Source organism: Chiroxiphia lanceolata, chromosome 1, assembly GCF_009829145.1.
Source record: "Chiroxiphia lanceolata isolate bChiLan1 chromosome 1, bChiLan1.pri, whole genome shotgun sequence".
NCBI lineage: Eukaryota > Metazoa > Chordata > Aves > Passeriformes > Pipridae > Chiroxiphia > Chiroxiphia lanceolata.
The window spans coordinates 78466877-78483304 of NC_045637.1; the positions used below are offsets into that span (position 1 = coordinate 78466877).

The 16428-nt window shown below is 35.2% G+C and overlaps 1 protein-coding gene across 1 annotated transcript in view; it reads right to left on the reverse strand.

Annotated features, from left to right (window-relative positions):
* The window catches only part of CDH18 (cadherin 18), a 484233-nt gene that overhangs the window by 46950 nt on the left and 420855 nt on the right, over window positions 1–16428 (reverse strand). The window contains 2 exon segments of the mRNA XM_032700859.1: window positions 6721–6974; window positions 13502–13689. Of these exon segments, the coding sequence (XP_032556750.1) occupies window positions 6721–6974; window positions 13502–13689 (442 nt within the window).

The window sequence follows — 16428 nt, forward strand, 5'->3', positions numbered from 1 at the left end:
TACGGAAGTCCAGATAACCGACATCTGCAACCCTTCCCTTGTCCACTGATGTAATCACCCCACCAAGGCCACTAGGTTGGTCAGGTAGGACTTGCTCTTGGTGAAGCCATGCTGGCGGTGCACAGGATAGCAGAAAACAAACTGATCTTATTTTCACTCCTATGACATCCAAAGAGCAAGTAAGACAAATTAATATATAAGTGAAGACACTTTTATATTTTGCAGAAGTGGATCAATCTTATCCTCTCTTCCTACTAACAGTATGGCTGAGTGGCATAGAAACTAATCTCAGAGTACAGGGGAAAAAAAATATTTAAAAATAAAATTTTAATTTTCCACCCCTCCCTTGATCCACTCATGCAGTTCTCTCCTGCACCTCTCTTCACATAATATGATGATCTTTCAAAATAAATTTGCATGATTGAGTCTGAATTACAAGTTCACGTTTTATTCTACCTCTAGTAATATAAACTTTACATCAGAAAAACAGTCTGAAACATAAATCTTCCACAACACTTTATGTCTTTAAGGTTTTAGAAATAATAATAGGAATACCTTAAACACCCTGTGTGTGCCCTTTACTCTCTATATAAGCATGCCTCTATAAATACCATTTCCTGAAAATTAAGATTACTTTCTAAAGGCTGATGACAGAAAGTATTCAACTTCAGATGGACATCTTTTATGGACAATGCAGCAAAAGTTAAAATAAGTTTCTCTGCTTTCTGATGCAGGAATTGAAGAAAATTGAAGAAAATTGAAGAAAAATTCCCATACCACACTAATTGTTGTAATCATATGTACCTGTAATTATTAATTTTTCAGTATTCTTTTTGAAAGAAAGAGAAGACTGTCAATTTAAATCAAAGTAGGGCAAGGGAACTATGTATTTATTAGAGCTTCAAGATACCAGGTGTGGTGTTGGGAAACAAATTTTCGTACTCATTAGTATATATGTATTATAACCGTTACGATATATCATCCATTATAAAGCAATATCATGTGACACTTTAAAAAGTGAGAAGCCAGAATCAGGGCTGAGGCTGTACTTGCATTCTTCCTCAACTTAGCAAAAAATTAACATTCAAATTTTAGCACCAAAAAAAAAAAATTAATTTTAGCACAAAAATTAAAAAAACCTCTTAAAACCCAAATCAAAGAAAACCAAAACAATAGCTTTTTCTGACTTCTCTTTCCTGTAGCTAATCAACTCTTGTGAATAAAATTCATTATAGTAAGATATGTTACAGTCTGACTAGACTCCAACACAAAATTCACTTGAATTCCAATGTATTAATGTAATGCATCAATCTTCCAAGGACCCACAAAATACAATGGCTTGATTTTTAACCAAGTCATTGCAGAAATTCTTAAAAGGGAAGATGCTTATATCAGTTGACCCTACTGTCACATGCAGAGTGCTGATCAGTAGCCTTAGCCCATTCATCAGATATTTTCTGTTAAATACTGGGAAGAGAACATTTCTTCCCAGAAAGGCAAACAACAAAGTTAAACATAATAATTGTGAGTAAAAATGACCAGAGGGGACAGAGTTCCTATCATTAGTGCTCAAAAAGTACCTCTGTTTGCCTCCTGTACTGCTGCATGACAAAAATTGCACAGCAGCAGCCAAAGGAATGATGTTACAGTACTTCTATAACAGCATGTCTTATTTCTCAAACACTACCCTTTCAAGGGTACAATGTTAATAAAGATTTTCAGTTCCTCATAGTACAATATCAAACTGAGATCAAGTTTAATATGAGGGAACTGGTCTACGTCACAGAGGTATTTTCACTATTATATCAGAGTTTCAGAAAGTATCGTGATCTTAGAACTACGCCTTTTTTCTGAATGACTAACTTAGAGGTGGCTTGGGGAATAGTTGCAACATTATGCTTCTGAAAACTGTTCCACTGAAAACAGACCAGATGCAGTTGGAAAGCTTCAAGAATCACTTGGAGTATGCACTGTGGCTGGACTGACTCATCACCCAAGAATCACCTACAGGAGGATGGCAGGGTTTCAATAGGCACTGCTGCAGCCCTGAGGCAGTACTAGCAGCCCAGGGCTACCCTCAATGCACATAAGCGACTTGTTAATTAAAAGCTGTTTTCACCCATAATCTCTGTGCAAGTTTTCTGTGTATGGTTTCAGGAAGAAAAAATAATTTCAAAATAGGTATGAAGGGATTTAAAAAGAATAATAGATTAAAATAAAATTATAACTAGGGCATTTAATAGTAATAATTTATGGGAAATTTTCAAGACCCACTTGCACATCAGATATTAGTATAAACATTATTTAACCATGACCTTTTCAAAAACAAAGATATGTGTGTGGAAGAAGAATATTTGATACAATGCAATGAAAGGGGACTAGTTTCTCAAAAATGTTCCAACAAGGTAGCAATACCTGTGAATGAATGATGTTTTCTGTTGATTTAGAAAACAATTTAATTAAATAGCTGATTTTCAAACTAATTAAAAAATCTTTATATTTAAAATTATTACATTGTTAAGTTTTAATATATTTCTCTCTTATGATTTCTATTATTAAGCTTGCTTTCCATATTTCAGTGGAATAATAATCTCTTATTCCAAAACATAACATTTCAACAAATTTCCCTGAAAATGCATTTCTATCTATTTAAAGAAAAAAATCAATGTAAAAGAGAAGTCCTTTAAAAAAGTACAAATTGCCAATCAGATAAATACTGAATAAAAAAACCCAAACAAACAAGCCAAAAAACCTGAAACAAAGTAAAAAAAAACAAACTATCTTTGTTATTACAGAGGGGTTTTTGCTGAACTTTAAAAATTAAAACACCAGTACAAGCACTGGCTCAAAGTCAGTGCCCTCTGAAGACTGCTCAGCTCAGGAACAAGATGAAATCAAAATCGCTATGATGAAATTGCAGAGAGGAAATAAAGAAAAAAAACACTTTATCTCCCTCTCTACTGATAACAATAGAGGTTGCTATTCATTTTTGGGTTTAGTTCACATAACCTCTTGAAAAAGATTTCTCTTCAGCAAAGTTAATTAATTTAAGTACTCCTCCAATCATTATTCTGTATATAAGAATTGTTCCTGCCATCAAAATAAACTGTTAATTAATTGGGCAGTGAAAAAATCACAACACTGTATCTCTTTTAGCAGCTGAACAGCAAAGTGATATGATTGCAACTGTGTGTGCCTAATGCTTCATCAATCACACACACAGCGACGAGTGTCCTCCTAAAGTGGAAAGGATGCACAAGTGAATTAGGAAAGACTGATAAGTAAATCACTGCTCTGTATCTTGTCCTATAGATTCATAACATTGGAGATGTATCTGAGCCATTTGGCTGAGGAAGCTCTATTCTGTTACTCCCCTGCTATACATAGATCAGCAGTGCAAGTCCTATCTGCACTTATCTTCCCTGGAGAATGTGATCTGTGCTTTCTAAGAAAGTTGCATTGAATTTTCCTGGTTTTGTTTTTCTAATCACTGTTTTATTTTCAATGACCTATGAATTGCTTGGAAATTAAGGATAGATGTGACCTTGTTACCTCTGACTATCTTTCAGACTCATAGGGGCTTCAGAGAAACATTGGAGACATTTCTTGCAAACCATCACAGAAGGACATAAGTGCACTGTGTGGATGCTTCTGAGACATGCAGCTTCCTCCAACTTGCTCCTTTCCTCATGGTTATGAGTAGAGCAAGACCCTGCCTCCACGTAGAGCAGCAGCTCAGCCTGTACAGTCTGTCCTGCTTGTCAAGTCATGCACCACTTCCAACCCATAGTTTCCCCAGATACAGCCAAATCTTGAAGCAATACAAAACCCTTCTGCACCGTGTCAGTGTTTGTGTGAAGTTAAGGGAAAGTGGATTAAAGTTGCCTGTTCCCAGACCAATCTTTCTCCTCCTGCAGGAGAAGGTTCAAGGGCACTTGAGGGCACACCAACCTGGTGCCTCTTTAGAGTCCCATGCACCAGTGTGTTAATTCAGACCTTAGAGAATCAGCATCTTCATAAAAAGCTCACATTCTTACAAATGACATTCGCTATCAGTTCCACCAAGATGGATAAAGCGTGGCTAGAGAGTGGACCCAGTCACAATATAATGATATGTCAAGGATATCTGAGCTGCTGCTGTCCTTGCCAAACCCCAACAACATGTAACTGAAGGCTGGCTTCTTTCAGAACTTCATGATTTGGTATGTTTTGCTAGCACTGTATTTTTTTTCCTTATTGAAACAGAGAATGATGGAAAGAAAAATGCAAAAATAAATGCCAGTGGAGGGAAAAATAGGATAGACAAAGATAAGGACATTTTTTTCCCTCAATTATATGAATATTATGGATACAATATTCTGTTGTCAATCACTGGGTACAAATTCATGTTTCGAAAAAACACATACAAAAAGTAAAATATTTGCAAATATTTTTCCTTCTGCCCCCTCTACCTCGAAATTACTGTCTGTTTCACTCAGAAAATCTACTTCTGGCCTTCCCAGTCTTTGTACAAACTGCTGTTGCTTCCCTTTTACCACAGTTGTCTTACTTCTTTCTAGACAAACTGCTTCTGGGCCACAGACAGTTGAATTATGGAGGAACTAGTCAAATCTGCGCTTGTCCTTCCTACTCCAATCTACCATGATGGCTAACCTCTCTGACTGCGCTGGTTGCTTCAGAATTAAAGCTACAGGCACTTGTAGGAAAAAATATTTTATTTATGATTTAGACACAAATACCATAGTGGCAATTTTTCAAAGGCAATAGTTTGCCACTAAGAAATTGCATATATTGATTCTCTGACACAAACCACTTTGATTCTTAGACTATTAGCACAAGAGAACCATAAAAACCTAATGTTTTCATTGTTCTGAAAAAATGGTTTCATCTTACCAAGACTGTTGCATGTACCCAGTAGATTTCAATTCAGTCACGAGACTAAAAATGTACAATTACCTTAAGAAAAACTGTTTTCCATGTATATAATCATATGATTTCTACAAAGGCTATACCATTATGTCATAAAAAGGAATAGCATAAAATATGTTTTCATGAAGATTATTTTTTAAATTTTAAATCTACTACCACCTTCAAGACAAAATTCATGTATTTCTCCACAAAATTCTGTCACTGTATGCCAGTTTAGAAAATAACTCAGCCCACAAATGAAGCCATTAAAAAATATGGTTAGATCATGTTATAGATGATATTTTAATTAAAAATATGTTACTTTAAATCAGTAACATATTAAACCCCTAATTCCTGATTTTTCAAAGTTAAATCAAAATGTTCTTAAATTTAGAAGTCAAATTAGCATGTATATACTTTCAACACCAGTGCATTTCAAGCTTGCTGTGTGGGTATTTACACCTTGATTTCAGTTTCTTAGTTCAAATCATGACCTATTCCTAAGCCACTTCTCTTATAACAAGTATTTTGGCCAGACCGTCAGCACAGAAATCTTTCTTTCTTTTTCTTTTTTTGCCTTTTAATGAGAAAATTTACTTTGAGAATAAAAAAAATTTGACGTACTATCAAAATATTTCCTTCCTAGTTGTATTGGGTCTGGCTGAGATGGTTTTCACTTCTGCATAGTAGCCCTCACAGTGTTGTGCTTTGCATTGGCAGCTAGAAGGGTGTTGATAACACACTAGTGTTTTGGCTACTGCTGAGCACAGCATCAGCACTGTAACATTCCTTCCTCAATCGAGGGCAAGATCTTGGGAGGGGACTCAAGTAGGCCAGCTGCCCCAAACTGACCAAAGGGATGTTCCACACCATATGACATAAGCTAAGATATAAAAGCTAAGGCAAGGAGCAGGAAGGTGGGCATTCATTGTCTCCAGAGGCTGCCTGCTGAGGAACCATTACACGCGCTGAAGCCCTGTTCTTGAAGGTGGCCAACCATCGCTGCTGATGTGAAGTAGAGAATAAACTATGTTATCTTCCACTTAGCTCTTACATGCACAAGCTTTTCCTTTGCTTATGTTTTAATAAACTACCTTATCCCAACCCACGAGTTGCTTTCCATCTTGCTCTCTCCCCTGTCCAGCTGGGAAGGGGAGTGACAGAGCGGCTGAGTTGGCACCTGGTGACCAGCCAAGGTCAACCCACCACACTAGTATATTATATATTCATTTAGCTTTCAAATTAAGTATACCTTATACTGCAAGTGCTTGTTTCCCGACACTTCTCTTTGCCCTAGACCTCACAATTGGAGATGACATACCCCTAGCAACATCAGTGAGGTTCATTATTACACCTAATCTATTCTTTTGATACTCCACTAAAGCTGAAGTATATTACAAAACAATGGGTTCGTCCTCAACCAAAACTTTGCAGAAATGATCCTGCTTGTCTCTAAAAAAAGACATATCTAAACCAGTTGCTGTCTTCCATAAGCACCCGGGACAACTACAGTGCAGCAAGTGTGCAGAGAGCCAAAGGAAAAACAGTGCTATGATCCTTAACAGATTTGCAACTAGTGGCAAGATACTGACTGGCACTTCAGATCTTTGCTCAGACCAATTACTAGATGGGAATTTTAGTGCAAACCAAAAGGTAGAAGATTACGTTATTAAATCCATACAGACTAATCATGACACTGTTATGACTTGTATTCCCATTTATGTACTAAAATAAATAGTCTTCAGACATCCCAGATCTCATTAAACCTTTAGATTGTGAAATTCGGTCTCATGCAATTTGGACTTACTATACCTCACTAAACTGTTTGCAGCATCAGGATCTTGTGCCGTTACTGTGCCAACAGGAGTCCCAATCTTTGCATTTTCATAAACTTCCATGACATAGGAAGGCATAGTGAAGAGTGGAGGTTCATCCACATCGCCAACGATGATCTTCAGCATTGTTACATCTTTGAAAGGTCCCAAGTGCGAAAAGCGGAAATCAAGGTGAGTATTTGCTCCTTCTATATTAAGAGTATATGATTTCTTTTTTTCATAGTTGAGAGGCTGTCAGCAGAAAAAAACCAAAGATTTATCAGTGTTATTCTGTTTTTCAGTTTAGTCTGCTATCAGGTTAACCACATCTTTTCTGCTTAACTTAAACAACATTTCTTCGTGTTACTGGAAGGGGACAATATTCTTTGACATTCTCGCAGCCACTGCCATGCCTTCTAAGTAGAATGACTTACATGAAGCAGGATGGATTCAGTTTTCTTTACAACAGAATATTGGACAAGGTACCAGTTTTAGAAATAAATCAAGATTCAGAATGAGCCTCAGATTCTTCTGATAATGCAACATTTCTGGATTTTATCACCCTTTGATTTTAATCAGTAAATTCTAAATCCAGAAAAAGGCAGAGTCTGATATATCCTGAATTAAATTAACTTCGCATTTTTAATTAAAAAATTTGACAGTAACAGCAATACTAAATTCTTTTGGACATCTCTTAAATCCTCGACTGAAAAAAGCAACTTCCTGCAGGAAAACACTCATTTAATATAGAGACATGAACTTTTATGACCAGGTGACCCATCCAGTGGAGGTAAAGGCTGTGGATGTAGTCCATCTGGACTTCAGTAAAGCCTTTGATATTGTCTCCCACAGCATTTTCCTGGAGAAGCTGGTAGCCCATGACTTGAAAAGGTGTGCTCTTTGATAGGTTAAAAACCGGTTGGATGGACAGGGCCACAGAGTGGTGGCGAATGGTGCTACATCCACTTGGTGGCTGGTCATTAGTGGGGTTCCCCAAGGTTCAGCATTGGAGCCAGTCCTGTTTAATATCTATATCAATGATTTGGAGAAGGGGATCAAGTGTACCTTCAGTCAGTTCACAGATGACACTAAGCTGGGCGTGAGCATTGATCTGCCGGAGAGTGGGAAGATTCTGCAGAAGGATCTGGACATACTCTCAAGCTGCATCAAGGGAGGTTCAGGTTGGGTATTAGGAAAAATTTCTTTACTGATAGGGGGTTAAGCATTGGGAGGGACTGCCAATAGGAAGTCACCATCCCTGGAAGTGTTCAAGAAACAACTAGACATGGGATTTAATGCTACAGTTAAGGTGGCATAGTGATGATCAGTCTAAGGTTGGATTGGATGATCTTGGAGGTCTTTTTCAACCTTAATGAATCTAGGATTCTATGACTGTGTAAGAATAACCTAAACATGAGCTTATGTGCTTTTCCAATCAGAAAAATGCATCTCTATATTCTAGACCATTTTCTTTTCAATTCATCTCCAGTAACAAGAGAGACAAATATTTCAGCCAGTCCTACCATGTACTGCTGTACTGTACAATCCATCATGAACGGAATGGAAGTCTGTAGCTGGGGATGTGTCTTCTACAGAGCCTAACGTGCAGTAAAACTTTCTAGAAGGCACATCCCCAGGTGTACCATACACCAGGAACACCTTTGCCATTTTATCATTGCCCTGTATTTAAATCAATGTATTCCTATGATGAATCCTACCTCTCTACTAGGAGAGAAAAAACTGGGAGTCTGATTTGTACGTCACACAGCATGGGTACTTCCTTTCTTAGGACTCCCATTTCACACACGTGAAAATTTTATCTACAGTTTCTCTAGTTTTCAGATTATTATGACTAATTTTACTGACTTTATATATTTATTTTAATCCCACATAACATGCTAATGCACTGTCTTATTCAAGATGTAAGATAAACATGACACACCTGACTCCCAACTCTCCCAGTGTAGTAGAGGGGACTAAAAAGGATATTTAACTTAAAAGTACAGAAGTAATGAAGTTCATTAGCAGATATAGAGCTAGTCAATGTTTTTACTAGAAGTCATAGTTACAGAACCACAACTATTTTGGGTTGGTTTCTTCAGTTTCACTAAAGTAATTGACTACATTTCATAGACAGTCCATCAAGAATTTCATTTGAGAAGTAATTTTTTCCTATATATTGCCTGTTAGTTCTAATTATTAATTAAAAGGCTTTAAAAATACCAGCTCAGTTCCAGGCAGTCCTAAGGCAGATTTCAGATCATTATTTTTAAATGTGCTTCTATGTTGGGCAAAAGCACTCATTCTTAATAATAAAGACCTCGATACTTTCTCTGTTACAAATTTATGACTTCAACCAATTTAAAAATACAGGTAGGTTAATATTTTTTATTATACTTGGCAAAGCAGGTAATTTATACAGGTACATAATACCACCAAGTTTCCAACAGTCTCAAAACACAGGCATAACATTAAAAGAAATTGCATGTGCATGGAATTTTTTTTTATTTTTCTTTTTTAGAATTGCAATTTTTACGACATTATGGCGTGGTAGAATTCCAGTACTACCAGTATAATTCTGATCATTCTGTGTGGACCTGACAGTCTGTCTTAAAAAAACTCAGCACAAGCATCGAAGCTTTCATCCAAGGCTAAACTGGTATTTCCTATCACCCCAAAGAGTGGAGAAGTAGCATTTTAGGCAGGACAAATGAGAAACTCAATGTATGACTTGTCAATGTCAATGCGTATTTTGTAGATAAAATCTACAATAAATTTGACTGATGATGTATAAGAAAAATAGTTGGTCAGGATTTATATATGCTTTTATATTTCTTTGATTTCTTCTCTGTGTACTGAAGGACAGTTAATTCATTTTCTTAACTCTAATAGTATGAAACGTTTTTTGACTCTTACATTCTCTGTCTTCCTTTTCCAAATGTAAAAATAAAAATTTAAAGCATAGAAATTAACCATAGCATAGTAAATCTACTACTCTAAGAAAAAAGAGCTAAGTATGCTACTTGATTAAACCAATTCATAAAGAAACAAAGTTTAGTAAATTCTAACTCAGATGTACATTAATTTATGATGTATTTTTCTTATGAGCAGGGAAATATTGAATAGTAATTTGCATTGCTCCGCAGCATATAATTCTAAGATTAAATAAGTTTACAATAGGATTGCAACTTGTAACTATGATGTCTTTTTAGAAAAGTTTATAATGACAATGACTGAATTAATTTGTATAGGAAGATTAATTTCTCTCAGAAAACACATGCAGAAAGACACTCTTGTAATAACATAAAGTCTCGTTTTCTTCTTTTATGTAGTTATTCAATCAGACTTTTGCTCCTTTTTTTCCAAGAATACGGGAATAATCCACTCAGATAATCAGAAAATACTGACATTTCAACCATAGCTAAAGCAGTTTTTTGCTTTCATCTGCTTTCTCTTCTTCCCATAACATCTTAATAATTAGCTGTAGCTATAAGCTGAGAGGCAGAATTGTCCTGTGTCTCTAGATATATAAATCATTTCTATATTTACTTAAAATATTAACTTTTCCCCAGAAATAAGGTAAAAAAATTATATTTTAGATGAAAAAAATGAGAATTTTTGTTTCTTATTTTCCCAAAGAATAATGCCTTTCTATGACAATTATCTACATAACTTCAGTATGAATTTATTGTATGTTATGATTTTCACATCAGATGTCAAATGACAGTTTATAATCAACCCTTCGTGGAAGGATTTTTAAGACTGAAGAATGGCTCCACAAGTTTGTCAGTAGGGAAAATAATAAAAGTACTGAATGTTTTGGGTCATCCCAGAATGAGATCAAAAAAATTACTTCCAAGACTCACAACCATAGTGTGTCTGTTGAAAAGCCTACCTGTAGGCTGAGAAATTTGATTTTTGCATCAGAACCTCAAATAAGTGAGTTTTTAAAAGGTTTGAGGAGGATTTCCGATTGTTAGACAAAAACCTATTTATTTCTGCCTTTTCTGGTGTTCCTACTGTAAATTCTTCTAGAGAATACTAGAGCACAAATCATTCTATCTCTCTGTTACAGAAGGTACTGGTATCTGATATACAAAACAAAACCAGTTCTGTTCTTAGTGGAGTTTATCTGGTTTGTGTTGTGAGACGCTGGATCCGTAAAAGTATTATTTTATTGTTGGGTTGGAACCAACCCGTGTGTTTGTGGGGCAGGGCACACGGAACTCACACGGAACTCACATGGAGTAGCTGTCAGTCAAAAGGGCAGCCTGGCAGCCCACCCACACCACGACTCTGCAAGTCCTAACCCAGTCTCTGACTGGCAACACCACCCTGGTCTGGAGGCACAGAAGGGTCAGTGAACTGGATGTCCCACCTGGCAGGGGTGGCCACAGTGGCCAAACCACATAAATACAGCAGCATGTGGTTTCCATCTTGCTCTTTCTATCTCAACCTGCCATTGCCATGTGGAGCAGGACTTCTGCAGGATTTTTCGGTTGTAGCTATTTTTCTCTAAATATCTTTTCGTAATCTCCTTTCTCTCTCTTTACTCCTGTTTCTTCTCTTAATCTCTTTTTTTACTGTTTTCTTAATCTCTTTTGGGTAACTTAAAACCAGTAGGTTGGATTCTGCTAAGTTTTTAGGTTGACATGTGCTGGGTTGGTGCCTTGTGGAATGCTTTACCTTGGTTGTTTATTACCCCTTTTAAACCTTTGCCAAAATCCTTATTTTCTCCTAAAATTAAAAGCCTGTCCTGGGAAAACCTGTGGAGCATTTTTCTCTTTAGGCTATCTCAAGGTATTAAGAACCAAAGTCTCTGCAAAAATTTAGTGGGTGAACTCTTGGATTCTCAAATATAAAAGTAATACTCTTGGTTAAGCTTGTGGCTTCAGCACGTGAGTCTTACATGGGTAGACTATCAAACAAATTCGGCTTGAAACCAAATCTAAATCAAAAGCACACAGAATATAAATACTTATTAAATTGCATACAGAATCTGAATGTAAAAAAAGAAAAAGAAAAAGAAAAAAGAAAAAAAGATCACTTTTTTTGTACTGTAAAATGGAATATTATATCTGAGGAAGTAATTGAGGTATTCACACCAATTTATGTAGCTTTAAGTGCTGAATTTCTGCTCAACTGGAACATAACATTACCTAAGCAAAATGTACCCCTTCTTATCTTGATGGGAAAATGATTCAAATCACTGTAGTGTATGTATAAGAATAGGCAACATATGCTTTTGTCATATTCTGAAACATAGTGAAAATTTCTCTGAAGCTATTTTGTCTGCCAAAAACAGTAAAAAATGTGATTTAACTCATTTCTATGTCTTTCATTTTTTTTCTTTCTGCTTCATGTTCTCAATATGCATAAATGTTGTAGTTAATGAACAGTAGCCATAGTGAACTTTTAAATAGAGTACAGTGCTCATTTTGAAGAACAAATAATAGGCTATGGCATTAGCTACATCAAGGTCACCAGGAAATAAGTTCAGTGGTATAAAAACAGTTTACTTTTTTGTGGTTGAAAGAAGCAGATATTACACAACCTTCATAAGAGACACTGAGTTAAAGATTTTTAAGATACTGGAAGAGACAGAAGCCTTTTTAAATCATTATAAATTATAAAAAATAACATTTCCTTTAGTTACAAACTATTTTTAAGATATTATATAAAAATGTGCATAAATATATATGTTCAGAAGCAATATAAACACAAACATGCATTATGATAGTTTTTATTTAACGTCTTTTCTCGCATTTTCTCTGGATTTCATTCCTCTAACCATTAGTAAACCCCAGAATATGTACTAGCAAATACATAATCACTTTTATTTTTTAGGCTATATGGATATAATTGATGTCTACAAGACAGTAACAAGTCCACATGAGAATTGTTAATTGACATTTGTTACTCCAAGTGAAAACTGAAATCAATAAATTTTCATTTTTTGGAAAGGTTTTTTTAAAAAATCTTAAATATAATAACCCATATCTCTGAGTTATTATAAAATTAAATTTACATCTAGTCATACAATATTAGGATAAGTTGGTAGACACTTCAAGAAATGTCCACCATGGTCCTAGTTCAGAGGACTTAATATGGAGATGAAATTATCTATGGAATTAGATTTATGTATTGAATTCAGTTAAGAATGAAATTAAAAGGCAAGAAAAATTGATAAATAGTGTTTTAAAAAGACTGGGACAAATAGAGGGAATTCATATAAATAATAACTGTATGATTGCCTGACCAGTAACATTTAAGGTCTTTATCACAATACTGGACATTTAGATGTTAGCTTTCAAGTAAATCAAAGAATAACAGTCTATGAAAACTGAATTACACATCATTACCACAGAAAAACTTTCTATGTCAATATTCAAGTAGTTTGGGGACAACAGTACAACTTTCAGCCAATTTACTTTTTCCAAAGAAATTTAATGTACAAAACTATCACTCAGAAAAAGGTGAGCTATCTTAATTAAAATTCAATAAGGTTTTATAAATCAGAGTATTATAAATATTAGATAAGACCATTAAAAAACACAGAGAGTTTAAATAACTGTTTCTTTCCTTGAATTTCTTTTCTTCCTGCCTTTCTTGAAAAGATTAAGTGTCTCTGGGAACAATATGGAGAAGCTTACATTGCTGAAGTTCATGATTCTATAGGTTTACACAGTAAAATATTTTTGTTGTGGTGTCTGCTTATTCAGCACTCATCGTTATATTTTAATTACATATACAGGAAACTTCTGAAGTCTATGGCTTACCTTCTTGAGGGAAAGAATTCCTTCCCTTGTTTCTTTGTCAGTAGATATGGAGAATACCCCAGAGCCATCGCCATTTATAATTGTGTACTTCATGTCTGCATTGGAACCAGTGTCTGCATCGTTTGCTTTGATTTTGCCAACTGCTGATCCAACTTGAGCTGACTCAGGAACATACAGTTGATAATGTTCTAAGGGGGGGACAAAAAACAACAGTTTAAAGAATTTTCTCCAATAATGTTACCATTGTGATACAGCAGGGATTCTGAAAACTACCAGCACTGAAAATGAGAACATACATCCAATAGGTGTGCACATCATCCTTATTCCCTACCTAAACAATGCCAATCCAAATGCCTTTTTAACAGTCTGAGGAGTTTAGATCACAGTCCAACCACCAACACAGAAAAGGAGCAAAATAACTTCTGTTATTACACATCTTCTGAAACTCTACAAAGGGTCTTCTATGTTCCTCTTAGGCATTCTGTGGTAGGCAGTGCAGTAGTGCAAAACTGAGTTGCAGGACAGTAGAAAAGCTGATTTTAAAGTGGATATATGAAAGCTAACATGTTGTTACATTTTGCTGAGTTTAAACCAGCTAGCATGACTGCAGAAGTGCTCTCAGTAAGCATGTAGAGAAAGGCAGGTAAAATTTACATTGAATTCAGAGGTTAAACCTGAATTATGGCAGAAACCAACCACTGGCTGGCTGAAGAAATTATGAATCTACAGAATGTGCAGTTGTAAAGGGAATGGATGTCATCACTGAAATATGGCTAACTTTATAGACACAGACAGAAGATTCCTAAACCTATTATTTGTGTAATACTAGTCCATAATACTTATAAACAAATAGTAGTGTGAGAAGGATGGATGAGAGCATTAAACTTTGTTAGTCCAAAAGGAAAGAGAGTTTTCCTAGGAAAACATAAGATAAGTTATCATTCATAAGGGAAATCTCAAGGAAAATAAGAAATGTCCTCCAGAACAAGACAAAAAGTATGATTTGCCATGAAAAAATAAAATACCAACACTGATGTAGCGGGAGAAGTACTGAGTTCAATGAAAACATATACTTAGTACTTTGATGCAATTCTTTGATATGCATAAAAAGCCACCTACACAAATTTCCAAATAAATGATCTGCCATGCTTTGTGCTTACAGATGATGTCAACTGATATTTTTGTATTGCTGGTTGCTTTATTTCCTACATAAAATCACAGTAATGGGATAATTTACTTATTGTTAGAACACATGCAGAAGGTATTCTTTTGACACTTTTACTCTGATTAATTATTTCCAAAACGGGAAAGGTTGAGGTCATTAAGGATATGTTATATAATCAAGACACTTGAGGAACTGGATGTGTTATCTCATATGACAGGGTGAACTAATTGGAGACTTCCAAATAGTTTAGCTAGTTCAAATATATCTGTATGACACTCCACTCTGCTTTATAATCACACCCCAAGTGTTAGCCATCTGTTTCAGAAAATCATTTTACTGATACCAGCTTGAAACATTCTTAAATACTAAAACTTCAAGCAAAACAAATATTTGTAATGACTCATTAATTATCTGTCAGTATTCGTAGAACTGAAATGTTTCAAAGAAGTAAATGAAGTTAAAAGAAAACTGTTAAAAAAATTAAAAATGTTAAATCACAAGGTCAGAAATGTCTTCCAACTAGTATATAACCATTACTTCACAGAGACAGCCTGAAGATGTCTCGTACAGACATGAGCCAAATAGATAGAAACACTATCTAAAACCAACAAACATAGAGGATAAAATTCAACAATGAGAAGGTTAGATAAACTGTATTACAGGTATGTATTTAGGGTAGTGGTGAAAATTAGAAATGTTCTTCCTAAACACTGAATCTCTGTAAACTTTATTCCTACTAAGGGGAACCAACTAAAGGCTCAATTGAACACTGGAACAGGCTCCCCAGGGAAGTGGTCACAGCACCAAGCCTGACAGAGTTCAGCGTTTCGACAAGACTCTCAGGCACATGGTATGATTCTTTGGGATGGTCCTGTGAAGGGTTAGGAGTTGGACTCGATGATCCTGATGGATCCCTTCCAACTCAGCATATTCTGTGATTCTTTGAATGTTTTTTTGGGCATTGGATAAAGGAAGTTTGATAATCATTATAAAATGTGGGACGTGTATGCTGTGAATTTATGATTCTGTATTGTAAGGATGAGTCTGTCTCAACCCTGTAAAAAAATTCATTGGGAAGATGGGAGCCCTGGGGATCAGGTATCATCAGTCTATACCAAAAGTGTTCCGCCAAATCTGCCCAAGTTGAACAAATTGTTCCTTCCAGCATCACAGACTTCCAGGAGCTGTTGTAAACCAGAAATTTCTTTGGGACAGTCTAATTTTTCTAGAGGAGTTGCCCAGCTTCTTATGGGTCAAAACTACAGAGTTTGATTTGGTTCTCAATTTTTATAGCATTCATTCAGATGCATTCTCATGAAATGAGGAAATTAATACTCCTTTCCAGATAATGTACTGTATAGGACAGTTATACCACTTTGCAGGACTTTAATCTATGAAAATTGAAACATTTTTCAAATGCATATATGTGATCTTTATCTTTTAATAAACTTTATGGCTTATTTGTAATTATAGTAATATAGTAAATGTAGTAATTATATTATCTGTAAAAATAGTACAGAAACAATTTGTTTATCTTTAGAACAATTTACTTTCATTTCAGTTAGCATACAGGCAACCTGCAATGCTGTTATTTACTCTCAGAAAAGTGATTTCTCTGTCTAAACCTCTCAAAAAAAATTATGACAATATTTAATAAAAATCAATAAGCATATTATTCAATTTATTTCATTCATTAATCTATTTTGTTGATAATTTTGGCTTACTTTTATAGGTTATAATTTTTTCTTGAACAGTAGGAATT